This window comes from Dama dama, chromosome 30 (genome assembly GCF_033118175.1).
Source record: "Dama dama isolate Ldn47 chromosome 30, ASM3311817v1, whole genome shotgun sequence".
Taxonomy (NCBI): Eukaryota; Metazoa; Chordata; class Mammalia; order Artiodactyla; family Cervidae; genus Dama; species Dama dama.
In genome coordinates this window covers 85,225,604-85,245,019 of record NC_083710.1, presented here as the reverse complement: position 1 = coordinate 85,245,019, position 19,416 = coordinate 85,225,604, and the positions used below count along the sequence as shown (strand labels likewise).

Genomic DNA, 19,416 nt, shown 5'->3' with positions numbered 1-19,416 from the left:
AAAGCAAAGAAAGCAGATACTATAAGTGAAAGACTTTTAAAAAATATTCTAAAACTGGAGACAACAGAAAATAATGTGACAGATAAACATCAGCTGTATAATGCAAACTGGAACCTGTAACATTTCAGTTGGTACAATTACAGGAAGAACTATAAAACCACAGCTCTGCAGAGGAGCTGGGGACCTACCTAGTTCAGCCCTTCATCCCGCAGTTGAGGACAGTGAGGGCTGGAGAGCTGCAAAATCTTACTCAAAATCAAACAGAAGCCTTAGAGTATCTCCCACCTAGAATGCAGCACTACTTTCATTACATGTTCTTTGAAACATTTATTCGTGAAGGGTATTGTGATGATTTTTAAACACAGCTGCACATTCTGTGAGCCCTCAGGAAGAGGCCTCTTCCCCTGAAATCTGCACCAACCCTGGTGACTCAATGGTTACAAACAGAATACAGTAGAAGTGATGGCAAGGCTTTGGAAGTCACGTTGAGAAAAGGCTTGGGTAGTCTCTGCCTCACTTGTTCTCTTGGGTCACTGACATTGGGGGCACCGAGCTGGCTCGAGGCCCGACGCTGTGCCCAGGCCACAGGTAGGTGATGTAGCTGTTTCCAGATGATGCCCCTGGCCATTGAGTCGTGGTCCCCCTTCTGCTTTCTGCCACTGAACCTTCCCAACCGAGCCCCCAGACAACCTGGAGCAGAGACAAGCCACTCCCACTGTTGTTATTCACTCAGTCGTGTCTGACTCTTAACCAACCCATGGGCTGTAGCACACCATGCTTCCCTGTCCTTCACCATCTCCTGGAGTGTGCTCAGACTCAATGACCCTTGAGTCAGTGATGCCATCCAACCCATCTCGTCCTCTGAGATGGGTTGGATGGCATCTCCCACTGTACACAGAATCTCTGTGCATAATAAAATGGTTCTTTTAGGCAAAAGTTTTGGGATGGCTTGTTGCAGCAGCATGAAAATGAATACTATTTTTCCTCCACTACTATGGGTTTTTAAATGGAGAGCAAAGAGGAAAAATTTATTCCTAGTCTATTTTATCTTCGAGTCCAACTAAAGCCAAAAGGCTGTACTTGATTCGAGTAGAGAAATGAAATAAAACTTGGTTCTGAATTTTAACTTTCTGCAGCACAGAGGAACAAATTATAAGGCTAGTCCAAGAAGTTTTTCTTTTCTAAATGTCACAAGATTTTCAGACGATAAACACTTGCTTAGCAGCACAGGACTCAAGCAAATATCTTGGCAATTAATCACATGTATACAAGATTTTTTCCCCCCCTGGGGAGAAATTTTCTGTTGTTGTTGAAGAATAGAGCTGTACTTTAAAAGTATTTGAAAGCAAAAGCAAACCAGAGGCTTCTCTGCTCTTAAGTACAATACGACTGATTTACTTTCATAATGTAAACATCTTATTTTTTTTTTTCTAATTAAGCAAGTAAACAAAGCAGGATGAGGGCTGGTGTTGGTGTCAAGGGTTCTCGGGAGCCCCTGAAATGCCTGATGACAATCCAGCCTGGCAGAGACCTGCGAAACCAAGATACTGTATGAAGTGTTTCTGTCAGTTCCCTATGGCTGCTGTAACCAATTACCTCAAAATTTGCAGTTGAAAACAACAGACCTGGACTTCCCTGGTGGCTCAGCGAAAAAGAATCCGCCTGCCCACGGGTTCGATCCCTGATGTGGGCAGATCCCACATGCGATGGAGTCGCTACAATTATGCACCGCAACTATGCAGCCTGTCCTCTAGAGCCTGGAAGCCACAACTCCTGAAGCCTGTGTGCCCTAGACCCTGAGTTCTGCAACAAGAGAAACCCCCGCAATGAGATGCCCCCACTCGCTGCAATTAGAGAAAAGCCCTAGCTGCAATTAAGGCTCAGCACAGCCAAAAAAAAAAAAAAAAAATACAAAAAAACCAGAAATAAACCCAGCATAGTATTGTTGCAGTTATGGAGATGGTTACCTTTACTGCTGTGCTCAGTCATGTTCAACCCTTTGGAACCCCAACATAGCCCACCAGACTCTGTGCATGCAATTTTCAGGTAATCCTGGAGTGGGTTGCCTGGTTTCCTGCTCCAGGGGACCTTCCCCACCCAGGGAGTGAACCCAGGTCTCCTGCGTTGGCAGGCAGATTCTTTACCTTCGAGCCATCCACGAAACCCACTGTTATGGAGGTTAGAAGTTCTAAATTAAGGGGCTGGAATAGCCATATCCTCTCCAGAGCCTCCAGGGGAGACTCTTTCCCTGCCTTGGAGACAGGCTGGGACGAGGACCCTCTGCTTCAGAGCTGCAGTGCCGGCACCTGGACACACCTCTCCTGGAGCTACAAGGTGCAAAGAAGCTGTCAGGGACTAAAAATAACCACACGCATGCTCAGTTGGGCCAAATTCTGGACAAAAAGATACAGAGTCTAAAAAGCCCAACTGTTACTTCTGCAGAGCCTGGAGCAAAACCCAGTGTATCAGTCGTGTCTGACTCTTTGTGACCCTAAGAGCCACGAGGTTCCTCTGTCCATGGAATTCTCCAGGCAAGAATACTGGAGTGGATAGCCTATCTCTTCTCCAGGGGAATCTTCCCCACCCAGGGATGGAGCCCAGGTCTCCTGCATTGCAGGTGGATTATATACCAGTGAGCCACCAGGAAGCAAAAGCAGGAGGTGGCGGGAAGCAGCAGGATACCACACATGCCCTGTGCACACAACACGACCGGAGGGGAGGGAGCCAGAAGGGGAGCCTGTTACTTGTTCTCATTCCCACTGCTGCAGCAAGTGCCCCAATAAAGCCTTGTCGGAATTTCTTGTCTGTCGTCTGGTCAGTTTCCATTGGTTAAGGAGGCCAAGAACCCTGATTGGCAACACTTCTTCCCGCTCCTGGTGGTGATCCTCAGGGTTGCTTAGTTTGAGGCTTCATCACTGCAGTCTCTGCCTCAGTCTTCACGTGACCTTGTCCTCTCTGTGTCTGTCACCATCCTCTTCTTATAAGGGCGCCCAACATGCTGGATTCAGGGTCCCCTCCTCCAGTTTGATCTCATCTTGATTATATCTGTAAAGATGCTATTTTCAAATAACGTCACATTTACCCATAGGGGGTTGGGGTTAGAGCTTGAACATATGTTTGTGAGGGACACAATTCAACTGATAACAGTGTCCTAAACAGAAATCTAAATAAAGGGCTGTGATTGTGGGGGAGATGGGATGATTAACTGCAGGGATCCCAGGGCCACTTCTTTTTAAGAAGTCAAGTGCTCAGTTGCTTAGTCGTGTCCAACTCTTTGTGACCCCATGGACTATAGCCCGCCAGGCTCCTCTGTCCTTGGGATTTTCCAGGCAAGAATACTGGACTGGGTTGCCATTTCCTCCTCCCTTTGGAGTCAAGAACCTGGATTTAAATACTGACCAGCTGTGAAGCTGTGCAAAAGCCCTTTCTCCTCTCCGGTCTCCCAATACTTATCCGTGAGCTGGGATTAGCCAAGGCAAATGCAGTCACAGACCAGCAACCGGGCATCACCCAGTGAGGAATGCTGACACTCAGGCCCCACCCTGGACCAACTGAGCCAGAATGTGCATTTAAGCTGGCGCCCCAGCTGCTTCCAGTGTGCCTTAACGCTTGAGGAGCACCCAGCACAGTTCCTGAGGCATGATGATTTGCCAATAAACGCTAATCCCCCCTGCCTATAAACCCCACAAAGGCACTTACATAAAATGGCTGAGTTTACATTTAATTTAATAACTGAAGACTAAAAGGAAAGAAAGGAGGAGGGAAGGCCATTCTTAAAATGTCTCATTACAAAGAAAAAAAAAAGGCTAACTAGGAACAGGCTGGTACTGAAACACTAATTTCTGGAACTCTTTGGTATATGTCAACTTTTTTTTTTTTTTTTAAAGAAAAGATTGCTCACACTACATGGGGAAAAGAAACCCAGATATGAGTCACAGCTCACTCACATTTTTTTAAGGCTGTATTATCTGAAAGAAATAGGTGAATTCCTAGGTTACTGGTATATGATTCTTGTGGGAGTTAAAAAATTAAGTGTAAAAACAAAACAAAAAGCTTGGAACTCATGTCTCCATCCCTCAGAACGAGAAAAGAGCTGCATAAACTGAAAGCGTGAAAGTGTTAGTCGCTCAGTCATGTCCGACTCTGTGCAACCCCATAGACTGTAGCCCACTAGGCTCTTCTGTCCATGGGATTGTCCAGGCAAGAGGACTGGAGTGGGTTGCCATTTCCTTCTCCAGGGGATCTTCCCGACCCAGGAATCAAACCCAGGTTTCCTGCACTGTAAGCAGATTCTTTACCGTCTGAGCTACCAGCGAAGACCTGCACAAACTGAAAGTCAATGAATTGTCTTAGCTCCATCAGAGAATTGAGGTCCCGGGATAAGCCAACACCCTGAAAACTACAGACAGGTGAGGACTGAAAAAACAGGACTGCACAGCAGAAGCTCTGGGACCAGGAGCAGGGCTTCTGTGGTTCCCACAGCTCACTGCTGGACACTGACGACGGGCTAACAGATTAAGCAAGGATCCCCTACATTTTCATGGATTTTATCTCCAGCACCCCCATCAGGTTCTCATGGTGGAGATGGGAGAAAAATCCCCTTGTTTGGCTGGTGGGTGAGGTAGTAGCCATTTCAAAATATGTCATGACAGAAGTTTAACCAAGGTTTGACTAACACACATTTGCTCCCATTGATCAGCGGGGACAAAATAGTTCGGCTCATTTAAGAGATAAAGCATGGAAATTTGGAGGGTCTGTGTCTGGCCTTTTCATAAGTAATCAAGGTACTCCTATAAGTCTCATTTAGTCTTACGGGGGAGATGGGTTCCTTGCAGTGAGCTTTTTCTCCAAACACAAAGTATGAGAAATCTCTTAATTGTCACTGTTTTCCAGGAGTAGGGGATTCAGATAACAGTCAGCACCATTAACAGTAACAGCTTCCAAGGGCAATCTAAGATTCTTCACTATTTCTTCTCTGACTCTTCTTTATGTAGATCTGAGTTTCTGACCCTTATCCTTTTCCTTCTCTCTGATGAACTGTTAAAACTGTTTCTTGCAAGGCAGGTCTACTTTTGCTTCTCTGAGAAGATCTGTATTTCTCTTTTACTTTTGAAGGATAACTGCGCTGGATACAAAATTCTAGGTCACCTTTTTTTTTTTTTTCCCTTTTAAAACTCTGAATATGTCACCCCACTGTCTTCTACTATGCATGGTTTCCGGTAAGAAGTCTGATATGATGCTGACCTTTGTTTCTCTCCGTCTAAGTTCATGGAGTGTGCAATGCTGAAACTTTGATAAAGTGGACAACTGACGTGTGTGTGTCCCTCGTTGCTTCAGTGCATTCTCAGAGACAGTTCCCAGTAATTTGAGTGGCTTTGATCCACTTTTCTTTTCCACAAACAGTTGCTGATGGAGTGCCTCCAAGAGAAGCATGTGGGGTGCTCACTAAAAATGCAGACTCTTGGGTCCAAGCACTCTGTGAGAATCTCTGGGGAAAGGACACAGGATTTTGTATTAAAAACAAATCTCTAGGTGGTAAAACCACTGCTTCATAGTTACACATTTTATGTCTCATATAATTATTTAAGAGTGATATTTTATGCTTTTGTATATATTTAGATTTCAATCCATCTTAATTTTCTTTCTGTTATGACGCAAAGGGATTCCTTAGTGGTTCAGATGGTAAAGAATCCGCCTGCCATGTGGGAGACCTAGGTTCGATCCCTGGGTTGGGAAGATCTTCTGGAGAAGGGCATGGCAACCCACTCCAGTATTCTTGCCTGGAGAATCCCCATTGACAGAGGAGCCTGGCAGGCTACAGTCCATGGGGTCACAAACAGTAAGAAATGACTGAGTGACTAAGCACAGCACATGATGCAAAACTTTAAATTAACTGTATTTTTAAGGTTTTTACTTTAATTATGCCAGCAGCATTTATTAATAACCCATTTTTCCCCCACTAAATTAAAGCATCACCTTTATGATAGATGGTGGAGTTTCTCACAGTTTTTAAAAAAGACACATCCCTTTATTCTTTTTGTAAAATATCACGCACTAATCAAAGGATTCATGACATGCAGAAAAATAAGGTTAAGTTTAAAAAACCCAGCTGTCTTAGATTGAATAGTATCCCTCCAAAATTCATGTCAACCTGGATTTGTGAACTTATTTGGAAATGGGATCTTTGCAGATTAACTTACATTAAGATCAGACCATACAGGATTAGGGTGGGTCCTAATGAAAAGAATTAGTATCTACATAAGAAGGGAACCTGGGCTTCCCAGGTGGTACAGTGGTAAAGAATCGGCCTGCCAATGCAGGAAACACAAGAGACACAGGTTCAATTTCTGGGTCAGAAAGATCCCCTGGAGAAGGAAATGGCACCCACTCCAGTATTGTTGCCTGGGAAATCCCATGGACAGAGGAGCCTGGTGGGCTACAGGCCATGGAGTCGTGAAGAGTCGGACACAACTGAGCACACATGGATAAGAAAAGAACAGATGCACAGTGAATGCCATGTGAAGACACTGAGATTGAAAAGCCAAAGAAAGAGAGAATGCAACTACCACAAACTAAGACAGAAGCATGGAATATGGTCTCCCTCCGAGCCTTCCAAAGAACCAATCTTGCCGACATCTTGAATTTGGACAGCTGGACCCCAGAGTTGCAAGTGATTAAGTTTCTGTTGCTTTGTGCAACCAGTCTGACTGTGGTACTCTAGGAAACCAATATATCAACTACCAAGAGATAACTAACTTTAACATCAAATGGCCCTCATTCCAGATATGTTCAGTTCAGTTGCAGCACACCAGGCTTCCCTGTCCTTCACCAACTCCTGGAGCTTACTCAAACTCATGTCCATCGAGTTGGTGATGCCATCCAACCATCATCCTGTGTTGTCCCCTTCTCCTCCTGCCTTCAATCAATTCCAGCATCAGGGTCTTTTCCAAGTCAGTACTTCGAATCCGGTGGCCAAAGTATTGGAGCTTCAGCATTAGTTCTTCCAACGAATATTCAGAGCTGATTTTCCTTTAGGATTGACTGGTTTGATCTCCTGCAGTCCACGGGCCTCCTAAGAATCTTCTCCAACACCACAGTTCAAAGCATCAATTCTCCGGCACTCAGCTTCTCTTTATGGTCCAAATTTCACATCCCATACATGACTACTGGAAAAACCATAGCTTTGACTAGACGAACCTTTGTCAGCAAAGTAATGTGGCATTTAGCATGATGTACTCTGCATATAAGTTAAACAAGCAGGCTGACAATACACAGCCTTGGCGTACTCCTTTCCCAATTTGGAACCAGTCCATTGTTCCATGTCCAGTTCTAATTATTGCTTCTTGATCTGTGTACAGATTTCTCAGGAGGCAGGTAAAGTAGTTTGGTATTCCCATCTGTTTAAGAATTTTCCAGTTTGTTGTGATTCACAACATGTAATAACCTTTGCCTAAGTCAAAGGCTTTGGCATAGTCCATAAAGCAGAAGTAAATGTTTTTTTGGAACTCTCTTGCTTTTTCTATGATCCAACAGATATTGGCAATTTGATCTCTGGTTCCTCTGCCTTTTCTAAATCCAGCTTGAACATCTGGAAGTTCTCGGTTCAAGTACTGTTGAAGTCTTGCTTGGAGAATTATATGTAAGCATGAAGTGTAGTGTGAAAGTGTTAGTCACTCAGTTATGTCCAACTCTTTGAGACCCTATGGAGCCTGCTAGGCTCCTCTGTCCATGGGATTTTCCAGGCAAGAATACTGGAGTGGGTTGCCATTTCCTACTCAAGGGGATCTTCCTAACCTGGGGATTGAACCTGGGTCTCCTACACTGCAGGCAGATTCTTTACTGTCTGAGCCATCAGGCAAGCCCATAATATGTATACACATATTATACATGTAATAGACTGAGAGAAATATTTCCAGTACAAGGTAATTCTGTACACTCTATATTATTAAATGTTATTTTACTTGAATCTATCTTTAAAAAAAAAAAGGGGAGGGAGGTGGGCAGGGGGTTCAAGATGGGGAACACATGTACACTCATGGTGGATTCAAGTCAATGTATGGCAAAATCAATACAAAGCTGTAAAGTAAAATAAGTAAATTAATTAATTTTAAAAAAAAGAAAGAAAAAAACTGGATTTGTACTATTAGTCTGCTGATGGTTTTTCCTATTTCTGTGCTAACAGGTTGGTGTTTAATTTTTTTTTTATTATTACTCCTTTTTTTAAGGGTTTTCTTGATCATTCACAACTGTGTGATCCTCTACACAAAATTTAAAATTAGTTACTTTTAAGTCACCCTCGAGAGAATCTGGGATTCTGTTGTCAACCGTGCTAATTTTCAAATTTGACTTGGGAAGAATTGGCCTATTTTTGGTACTGACTTCTCATCCAAAGATCTGGCACGTTTTTTTCATTTACTCAAGTCTTGTTTTCACCAAGAGTGATGGATTTATTTCATCACCAGGATCTTCTAACTCCTTAAACTTTATTCCTAACTACTTTACAGTTTTTGATGCCATTGCAAAATAATTTCCTTTTTAATAGGTTATTACTTGTTCAAAAGGAAAACTGCTAATTTTCCCTCTGCTTATCTGTCGAGAGTTTTAAGCCTCTTACTAAACTCAGTTTTGATGGAGACATCTGAGTTTTTGCACTTGGCCTTTGAACCGCTGCATTAACCCCTGGCTTTCCTGTATCCCAGCCTTCTTGCCAGCCAGTGAGCTGTACAACCGCGTCATAAAGTGGGGCGTCGCCAGGCACAGCACCAGCGAGCTCAGCTCAGAGGAAAGTGGTCTATACCCAGGGTCACTGACACCATTTTGGCCTGCTTGACGAAACCAGAAATAACGCCGTCAGTCAGTTCGTACTGAGGCAGCTTTCACCTGAGCCAAAAACTGACGAGCCCAAGATCACTACAGTAGCATCTTACCAGGAAGCAAACATGCGCTGGAGCAGAGGCCAGGAGGTCGGCCTCCCGCGCGGCGGGCCGGCGGAAAGAGCCGAGCGCGCTCGGAAGCTGCGGCCACGCCTTCCGCAGGGAGCGTCAGGGGCGGGGCTCGCGCGACGGCGCGTTGCGCGGGGCATTGTGGGAGGGGCGGCCGGTGCGGCCACGGCTGCCATCTTAGCAACTCCTGGCGTTGCGGCCTTGTCGTTGGAGGCGGCCTTCGCGGCGGCCCTCAACCTCACGGAGAGACGAGGGAGTCAGCTCGCTGACCAGCTTTCCTTCCCTCGGCCTCGACAGGCCTGCCGGCCCGCGTCCGGAGGCGGAGGCGCGGGTAGCCCGGCACGTGCAGGGCCCGAAGCCAGCAGTTAGTCACAGCGTCGCCCGGAAGGATGGGCCGGTCTCGGAGCCGGAGCTCGTCCCGCTCCAAGCACACCAAGAGCAGCAAGCACAACAAGAAGCGGAGCCGGTCCCGCTCGCGCTCTCGGGACAAGGAGCGCGTGCGGAAGCGCTCCAAGTCCCGGGAAAGTAAACGGAACCGGCGGCGGGAGTCGCGGTCCCGCTCGCGCTCCACCAACACGGCCGTGTCCCGGCGCGAGCGGGACCGGGAGCGCGCCTCGTCCCCGCCCGACCGCATCGACATCTTCGGGCGCACGGTGAGCAAGCGCAGCAGCCTGGACGAGAAGCAGAAGCGAGAGGAGGAGGAGAAGAAGGCAGAGTTCGAGCGGCAGCGGAAAATGTGAGCTTCCGCGCGGGGAGGGGTGGGGGTGAGGGGGGGAGTGGTGAGGGGAGACGGTGACGGGGGCACTGGTGAGGTGGGTGGTGAGGGGAGTGGGGGTGACGCGGGGAGTGGTGAGGGGAGAGGGGGTGATGGGGGGCACTGGTGAGGTGGGTGGCGAGGGATTGGGGGTGAGGGGGGGAGTGGTGAGGGGAGACGGTGACGGGGGGCACTGGTGAGGTGGGTGGTGAGGGGAGTGGGGGTGACGCGGGGAGTGGTGAGGGGAGACGGTGACGGGGGGCACTGGTGAGGTGGGTGGCGAGGGAGTGGGGGTGAGGGGGGGAGTGGTGAGGGGAGACGGTGACGGGGGGCACTGGTGAGGGGGGTGGTGAGGGGAGTAGGGGTGAGGGGGGGAGTGGTGAGGGGAGACGGTGACGGGGGGCACTGGTGAGGGGGGTGGTGAGGGGAGTGGGGGTGACGCGGGGAGTGGTGAGGGGAGACGGTGACGGGGGGCACTGGTGAGGGGGGTGGTGAGGGGGGGAGTGGTGAGGGGGGGAGTGGTGAGGGGAGACGGTGACGGGGGGCACTGGTGAGGGGGGTGGTGAGGGGAGTGGGGGTGAGGGGGGGAGTGGTGAGGGGAGACGGTGACGGGGGGCACTGGTGAGGGGGGTGGTGAGGGGAGTGGGGGTGACGGGGGGAGTGGTGGAGGGGAGAGGGGGTGACGGGGGGCACTGGTGAGGGGGGTGGTGAGGGGAGTGGGGGTGACGGGGGGAGTGGTGGAGGGGAGAGGGGGTGACGGGGGGCACTGGTGAGGGGGGTGGTGAGGGGAGTGGGGGTGACGCGGGGAGTGGTGAGGGGAGATGGGGTGACGGGGGGAGATGGGGAAGAGGGGGTTGGGAGGGTGGTGAGGAGAGTGGGGGTGGTGAGGGAGAGGGTGATGGGGTCAGTGAGCGGGGAGAGGGGCTGACGGGGGAGTCGGGGTGGCAGGGGAAGAAGAGAGTGATGGGGTCAGTGGGGGTGAAGGGGGGTCAGTGAGAGGTAGCGGCGGGTGGCGGGGACACTGGGGGTGCCGGTGAGGGGCGGCGAGGAGAAAGGCGATGGCTGGGTCGGAGTTGGGGGAGGTGAAGGAGGTTAGAAGGGTCGCTGGAACCGGGCCCCGCGGGCCTGCAGCCTCGGCGTCTGGAAAGGCGAGGGGTCAGGACCTACCCGCGAGTTGGTTGGGAAGGAAGACAGTGGGGACCGGCCTGGGAGGGCTTGGAGGAGAGAGCGCGTTTTGGCGCGAGAGGCGGCGGCAGCGAGTCCCGGAAGTTGGGGGTGCAGTTCCGAGCGGGCGGGGAGCCGCGTCGGCCCCCGAGGGTGACGAGGGATGCTGGCCTCTGTCGCGTCGGAGACGTAGGACCCAAATTCTCGGGGATAAAGAAAAACACTCGAAAACCAGGCGCTGAACTTCCGTGTGTTCCTGCTGTTGAGTGATGTCGTGGTCGCTTTTCCCTTCTTGAGCCTCTCTTTTTTTTTTTTTTTTTGAGGTGTAAAAAGCAAAATACAATAGCTTAAGTGTACAGTGAGATGGGTCTTGAAGCGTGCGTTCACTTGTGTAACCACCATCCCGAGCAAAGCCGACTCCTTCCTTTTGCTGTGCTGTGCCAAGTCGCTCAGTCGTGTCCGACTCTGAGACCCCGTGGACTGCAGCCCGCCCGGCTCCTCTCTGTCCATGGGGATTCTCCAGGCAAGAATACTGGAGTGGGCTGCCATGCCCTCCTCCAGGGGATCTTCCCGACCCAGGGATCGAACCCAGGTCTCACACATTGCAGGCTAATTCTCTACCATCAGAGCCACCAGGGAATTGAACTGTATATTCATTTTGCTGTGTAGTTCTGTGTAGCACACTTTGGTGCAAGTCTATTGTTTCCCCTTGTGGTGTACTTGCTGTTGAGAAGACAGTAATTGCTTTTACTTTTGCATTGATCCAATGTAGAAGAGACACCGCTCCAGTTATCTTTTGATCTAAGACTAGGTGCACATAGTCCCAAGCCAAGGAAATGGCTTGGGATAATATGGTCTAATCATGAAATTTTGGTTTTAAAGTGTAGGGTTTTGTTCCGGTTCAAGACTATGGTATTCTGATGCTCTGGGTGTTCTTTCTCATCCAGAGTTGCCTTGCTGACTCTACCTGTTTAACCAGCAGTCTTCCTTGGCTCTTAAGTGCATGTTCTGAAAGTGCCCATGAGGCAGGACAATTACTGAATGTTGAATTTTCCCAAGACAAGTTTATCTTGTGTACTGATTGTGCAGAGGTTTTAACTTTCTCTGCAGTGTGACTTGTTTCTAAAAGCAAATCATTAAGAGGTCAGGGAATAGAAAACTAATATTGCCGTGGAAGCATTACCCAAAGAGTCCCTTCACTGCTGTTCCTTTAAAACACACGCAATGCTTTGATTTTTCCTTAGAAGTATCAGTGATTGTATGAACACCAAGTACACATAATTGTGTTGGAGGAAATTTCAGTTACATAAAATCCAGTTTTTTGGTCTGGAACAAGATCCTTAATTGTAAAGATTTAGTTCTCGAATAACTATCAACATATGAGCGTTTAAAAAAACTAAGACATCTCTGAGATAATATTTACATGCGAAACCAAAGGATACCTCCAAAGAGTAATGGTTGGCCACTCACTAGAAAGCTTAAGACTTATAGGAACAGTATGTATGGGAGAAATATTTAGAAGGATTTAGCAAACTTCACATGAATAGCAGAGAAGAAATCCAGAGATGAAATGAGAATTAGAGCAGTTATATAGTTCCAAGTTGATAGAGGAGGCACACTTCCATTAGCATGTATGAAGGGAGGAGGGGGTAGACCTAGCATCCACCTTACACTGAATTCCTGTGTGTCCTGCCGATAGTCACTCAGTCATGTCTGACTCTTTGCGACCCCATGGATGGTAGCTCACTGGCTGCTTTGTCCATGAAGTTCTCCAGGCAATAATACTGGATGGGTTCAGTTCAGTTCAGTTCAGTCGCTCAGTCCTGTCCGACACTTCGCAACCCCATGAATCGCAGCGTGCCAGGCCTCCCTGTCCATCACCAACTCCCAGAGTTTACCCAAACGCATGTCCATTGAGTTGGTGGTTTTATCCAACCATCTCATCCTCTGTCGTCCCCTTCTTCTCCTGCCTTCAACCTTTCCCAGCATCAGGGTCTTTTCCAATGAGTCAACTCTTCGCATGAGGTGGCCAAAGTATTGGAGTTTCAGTTTCAGCATCAGTCCTCCCGGTGAACATCCAGGACTGATCTCCTTTAGGATGGGCTGGTTGGATCTCCTTGCAGTCCAAGGGACTCTCAAGAGTCTTCTCCAACACCACAGTTCAAAAGCATCAATTCTTCGGTGCTCAGCTTTCTCCACAGTCCAACTCACATCTCTACATGGCCACTGGAAAAACCATAGCCTTGACCAGACAGACCTTTGTTGGCAAAGTAATGTCTCTGCTTTTTAATATGCTATCTAGGTTGGTCATAACTTTGCTTCCAAGGAGTAAGCGTCTTTTAATTTCATGGCTGCAATCACCATCTGCAGTGATTTGGGAGCCCAAGAAAATAAAGTCAGCCACTGTTTCCCCATCTACTTGCCATGAAGTGATGGGACCGGATGCCATGATCTTAGTTTTCTGAATGTTGAGCTTTGAGCCAACTTTTTCACTCTCCTCTTTCACTTTCATCAAGAGGCTTTTTAGTTCCTCTTCACTTTCTGCCATAAGGGTGGTGTCATCTGCATCTCTGAGGTTATTGATATTTCTCCTGGCAATCTTGATTCCAGCTTGTGCTTCTTCCAGCCCAGCGTTTCTCATGATGTACTCTGCATATAAGTTAAATAAGCGGGGTGACAGTATACAGCCTTGACGTACTCCTTTTCCTATTTGGAACCAGTCTGTTGTTCCATGTCCAGTTCTTAACTGTTGCTTCCTGACCTGCATATAGGTTTCTCAAGAGGCAGATCAGGTGGTTTGGTATTCCTATCTCTATCAGAATTTTCCACAGTTTATTGTGATCCACACTGTCCAAGGCTTTGGCATAGTCAATAAAGCAGAAATAGATGTTTTTCTACAACTCTCTTGCTTTTTCGATGATCCAGCAGATGTTGGCAATTTGATCTTTGGGTCCTTGGCCTTTTCTAAAACCAGCTTGAACATCTGGAAGTTCATGGTTCAGGTATTGCTGAAGCCTGGCTTGGAGAATTTTAAGCAATACTTTACTAGTGTGTGAGGTGAGCGCAATTGTGCGGCAGTTTGAGCATTCTTTGGCATTGGAATGAAAACTGACGTTTTCCAGTCCTGTGGCCACTGCTGAGTTTTCTAAATTTGCTGGCCTATTGAGTGCAGCACTTCCACAGCATCATCTTTCAGGATTTGAAATAGCTTAACTGGAATTCCATCACCTCCACTAGCTTTGTTAGTAGTGAGGCTTTCTAAGGCCCACTTCACTTCACATTCCAGGATGTCTGACTCTAGGTGAGTGATCACACCATCGTGATTATCTGGGTCGTGAAGATATTTTTTGTACAGTTCTTCTGTGTATTCTTGCCACCTCTTCTTAATATCTTCTGCTTTTGTTAGGTCCATACCATTTCTGTCCTTTATCGAACCTGTCTTTGCCTGAAATGTTCCCTTGGTATCTATAATTTTCTTGAAGAGATCTCCAGTCTTTCCCATTCTGTTGTTTTCCTCTATTTCTTTGCATTGGATGGGTAGCCATTCCCTTTTCCAGGGGATCTTCCTGACCCAGGGATCGAACCTGTATCTCTTGCAGTAGGCACTGCTTAATATGGTCTAATCATGCAGAAGAGACAAGTGAAAGGTCTAGGTTTCACAGCCGTGGGAATGGGCAGAAGTAGTTGTCTATCTACAAGTTGTGTTGGTTAGCTCATTCAGCTAATACTTAGGGAGCGTTTGAGAAGTGCCGAGCACTATGCCAAGAGCTGTTACTCTGAGAGACGATTGACCCTCCACGATCTCAGTCTGGCCTGAAGATGGGTAGATGGGTAAGTAGGTAGTAATGCAGTGTGGCAAATTCCGTGATAGTGATGGGACTGAAAAGGACGCATCCTGGACAGCTCAACACCTTAGTTCTCTTGAAGAATGAGTGGCAGATAAAGATAGGAGACTGTCAGGCTCTCCATAGGAGGATACGTGCGGACCCAGGGAGGGAGTGCCCCCACCCCTGCCAGAATAAAGGGAGAGGTGCAGATGGTCTTAATGTGGAGTAAAGAGATGAATATGGACTTGAACATGAAATTCCTTAGGCACTAAAGTCATGGAGTACTGGAAAGGTAGATAGAGGCTGGGAATCATGGGAAGGGTCTTATAGGCTGAATTACGGACCTTGGATTTCATCATAGAAACCAGAAGGGTTTAAAGCAGACAAATGGTGTGGGGTTGTTGGTTTGTTTGTTTTTAAACATATGTTTGTTTTTAAACAGATCGACTGCTGTGTAGGATAAATTGCAGTAAATACACGTAGGAGTAGTGAAGGAGCAGTTGTTGAAATGGACAAAAGGGGCAGATTTAAGAAACATTTAGAGCAAATAAAACTCGATGTGAAACATAAGGGAAGTAAAGCATTATTCTTGGCTCTTAAGTTTATATTGTGGCCGTTGCACCTCAGCTACCAGATGTTTAAGTCATGACACTGCGGGTCAGACTCAGATAAAATGTCAGAAGCCTGGTGGATGGTGGAGGGGGAAAAATAAAGGGAGTTTCCACTTGGCACTTCCAATGTAGGCACTAGATTTTGGATATAGTGAGTTTATCCAAGCTTGATAGTGGGGGACTGAAACCTGAGAACCCTTGACCATAGATAGAATGACCCAGGGAGAGTGGGGAAGAGCCGGCGGCGAGGGGTGGGTCACAGGGATGTGTGTGTTTACCATTGGACAGAAGGAAAGTGCGTGGTTGGGCAGTGAGTGAAGAAGGAGCAGAAGAAGACACACTGTTGAGTGTAGCTTCTTGTGAGAGGTCCAGTGTGACGTGGAGAGACAGCAAAGTTAAAATTGATTGGGCTTTAGCAATTAGAAAGTCTCAGTAAGATTGGAAACTAGGCTGTTTTGCCATTTACACTCTTGAGACCTTGAATAAACTACCTACCTTTGAGCTTGAGTTCTTATCTGTAAAATGGAGATACTTGTCTTGTTTATTGTGAAGGTTAGAAATAGTGCATTTGGGGTACCTAGGTGATATTTGTCATATATGCAGTGAGACTCAATAATGTTGTTTGTAACTTACATGTGTGCAACCAGGTTGAACCTGGTGAATTTAAGAAGTGATCTTACAAGTCGTAATCTTAATACAATAAAAGGCAGACCTTAAAATTAAAAAATTCTTGAAATTTTGAGGTTGATAATTCAGTTCGAAAGATCTCCTCCTCCTCATGTCCCAGTCATTCAGTGTTGTGCTCGCTCTCCGCTTCTGCACCCTTATCATTTCTCATGTTTTATTTTGAGATGCTTTATGCCTGATGTAATATCTGTTGGGGAAAGAGAAAGAGTGACTGAAAATGACTTGCAACAAATCAGGATAATAGTGGCATAGTAACTTTAGTGTTCAACTACATGACATCTTGAGCGCCTTCTAAATGAGAGTTCTCTGAAGTGAACTGGGGTCTGTCTAGTGATTCTGAGAATACTTAGGAGCTTATTGTGAGAGCAAATTCAGTGTGTTGGAACTGCATATCAGGGCGGGTAGGGCTTTGAGATGAACTTTAGGGAGAAAGGTCAGGCTGATGTTGAAAAGAATTTTATCAATTTTTAAAGTATTTTGTAGCTAAATTTTTGTGCATACCTGTGCCTTCCACATTTGTCTGGAGAAACAGTGCAGAGTAGTAGGTCATTACCTGTGGAGTAGCTAGGTTGAGGGTCACTCCTCAGTCACCTGCTTTGCCTCAGAGGCCATCAGAGATGTACATGATGCTGTGGTGTATAGAGCTTTGGGCAGAGTAGTCAGTACTGAGTAAATACTGTTTGCTAATGTTATGAAGCAGTTCCTAGAATTAAGCTCCTAGCACTGAGTTTGTACATTTTAAAGACTTAAAAATAATATTTCTCAATACTTTGTGCAAAGTCCCACTTGAATTAATGGTGCTGTGTTGCTGGGCCTTTGTTGTTTGTTCTAGTGGTTGCCATTTTAAGGTTGATTGTGATCAGTGTTTTTAAAAGACCTGAGACAATGGAGAAAACTTGGTTTTGATTCGCCTCTTTCATGTGTCACAGGTTCTTAGCAAGGGGATGAATTTAGCAAAGGACTTTGAGGGAAAAAATTAGAGAAAAGAATCAAGAATGATACTCCTATGACCAAAGTTTAACAAAGGGGTATGCAATGATTGTAGTGATAGGTTTCATAAGATACTAATGATGAAATTAGGTGTTTTTTTTTTTTTTTTTTTCTTTTCTTGAGAAAGTTTCAGTGCCTCTTTGGAAAGGCAGCCTAATAGCTGCCTTATCAGTGATTATGATAATAAATTTGTTTGTCATCAGTAAAAATGAACTCAAATTTTTTTTTTTAAGAGCTTTCCACCCATCCCACCTTCCTTCAGCCGAGTGGTACAGGAAAGCTATGTTGTACTAGCTTTTATTCAATTTTATACCATATATCTTTACCTTTTTGGGAAGACAGAAAAGAAAGGGATCCGGACACAAGAAGGGTGCAGTAAAGGGATACAGAGTCACAGTCAGGAGTCCAGGCTCTGGTTTCTAGCGCAGCACCTAGTACCCAGTGGGTGGTTCAACAGAGGCTTGTCCTGTCTCTCAGGTGCTTAATTCCCCTGTGCTTGTGTCATTGAGATTCTGGATTCACGTGTGTGGAGGGAGGGGAATTAAAACAGTATTGGGCTTTTAACTTTTTCAGAGCTGGATCTAGAAATTGATTAATTTTTTCTGATTGCTGAAGTGGCCGTTTTAACCTTACCAAGAATAACAGCGATTATATTGTTGATAATCCTTGTAGGGGGCAGCTTTGCACTGGTGCCCTGACCTTGCCTGTCTCCTGGCAGGGCACAGCAGCAAGGCCTAATTACAGTCCGGGGTGGGGGTGCCTGTTCCTCCAGGAACAGAGAGAGATAAGCAGCCTTGTGAGAAAGTCCACTGGGCCGTTTCCCATCTCCTGGTTTCAGTTAAGCTTGGTAATTTCCGCTTGCCCTCCCCTCGAGACTGTGAAACTGCTGAGCTGTAGTTAGAGTTGACTCCTTAGCAGCAGCCATCTCTTGCCTCCACTGCTTGTCACAGTGTGTAGCCTGTCACCTGGCCCCTCTGGTTTGGTGTCCGTCAGTGGGAGGAGAGACCCAGGGAGCTGATACCATGCTGGTGTGGCTTTTGCTGTAAGTAATAACACTGAATTTATTTAGGCTCATTTTGTGCTTACTGACCAAATCTGTGGAAATATGGCCCCATCAGCCATTGTGCTGTATTGCTGTCATTTAGGGACTGTTTGCTTGTCAGAAACACTAAATATATGTCAAATCTCTTCCACCTTTACCAAACTCCTTAGTTAATTAGTCAGCTTTTATACTGATAACCTAACTCAAAGCCTTATCCCCTTCTTTTCCCTCTTTACTACTTTGTGTGGAAAGTTTTAATTGGAACTTGGTTTATAGTGTCCTTCTTTTAAGAGTTGAGTTGTACCATTTTTGAAATTTTAAAATGAAATTTCTTCTAGACTTACACATTTATTAATTTTATAAGAACCAACTAACAAAAGGTGTGCAGGGTATGTGTATACTTTTAAACTTGGTGTTATGAAAGCTTTCCAGTTTACCAAAATGGAGTACTGTAATCCTCATACATCATACAGGTTCAACAATTGTTAGCCTTGCTTGTTTCTTACATATTTTCTTTCTCTTGGGATGAAGTAGAGAAACAGCATGTTTATATTTGAAATATAGTTTTAATTTGTATTGAAGTCACTGCCTGATTTCCTTTAAATACTCTGGTCACTCATTTTTAGTGCTGAAGTAGGTGTCTGTTCTCTTTTACTGAGCTGCTGTAGATGAAGGCTTATTGGAACTGCCTTAATACTATATTTTGTTGAAACTAAAAAAAGGTAAAGGAGCATAGTTAGAGTACATGTTAGGCTTTCATGTTTTTTCCCCCAATTATAATCACCAATAATGTAATGTTGGGAAGAGATAGTTAAGAAACAAGCAACAGAATCTTCAGAATGGTTATTGCAGATATCTGGAACCTAATAGAAATTATGCTTTTTCAAGAAACTACTATCTCCCTGGTAGAAATACGTAGAGATTATAAATGCAGAAACATATATGAATCGGAATGTTAGATATGCTGGTGTTAGTATGGTATCACTGAATAAATAACAGGAGTTAAGAATGAAAGCACCTTAGTGGGAGTTGAATCACCCCCCAAAATAGTTGACTTGAAGTGGATTAGGATATTTAAAGGTCACTTAGAAACTATGAAGTCTTAACTAAACAGATAAATTGAATGACTTCATACATACATAGGAGTCATCAAAAGATAGAAAGGTTACAGATTTTGTTTAATTTTGTGGTTGTGAGAAACTGAAGCATTAATGGATTGACCTCTTAGGATTTAGGTATACTTTCAGAGTTTTTTGCATTCATTTCAGCACAGATTGTCTCAAATAATGCTGTTCAATAGAAATGTAATGTGAGCCAGATTAAAAAGAAACCAGTGAAATTAATTTTAATATATGCTGTGTCTTTATTTTTTTCTTTTTACTAATCTTCAGTTCAAATT

At 45.8% G+C, this 19,416-nt stretch overlaps 1 protein-coding gene and 1 long non-coding RNA gene across 4 annotated transcripts in view; one reads left to right on the top strand and one right to left on the bottom strand.

The window, feature by feature from the left end:
* Nucleotides 1–3,709: 3,709 nt before the first annotated feature.
* Nucleotides 3,710–18,011, bottom strand: LOC133049429 (uncharacterized). Its single transcript, XR_009691318.1, has 2 exons — nucleotides 10,864–18,011; nucleotides 3,710–5,488 (listed from the first exon to the last, which is right to left on the bottom strand). It is a non-coding gene; the product is annotated as an uncharacterized LOC133049429 (long non-coding RNA).
* Nucleotides 9,093–19,416, top strand: part of ARGLU1 (arginine and glutamate rich 1) — a 28,825-nt gene continuing 18,501 nt past the window's right edge. Inside the window, exon 1 of one of the 3 annotated variants that reach the window (XM_061133426.1) lies at nucleotides 9,093–9,678. In XM_061133426.1, the coding sequence (XP_060989409.1) occupies nucleotides 9,332–9,678 (347 nt within the window). In that variant the 5' untranslated portion in view covers nucleotides 9,093–9,331. The remainder of the gene's footprint in view (nucleotides 9,679–19,416) is intronic. The other 2 variants (XR_009691317.1, XM_061133425.1) reach the window with 2 other exon arrangements.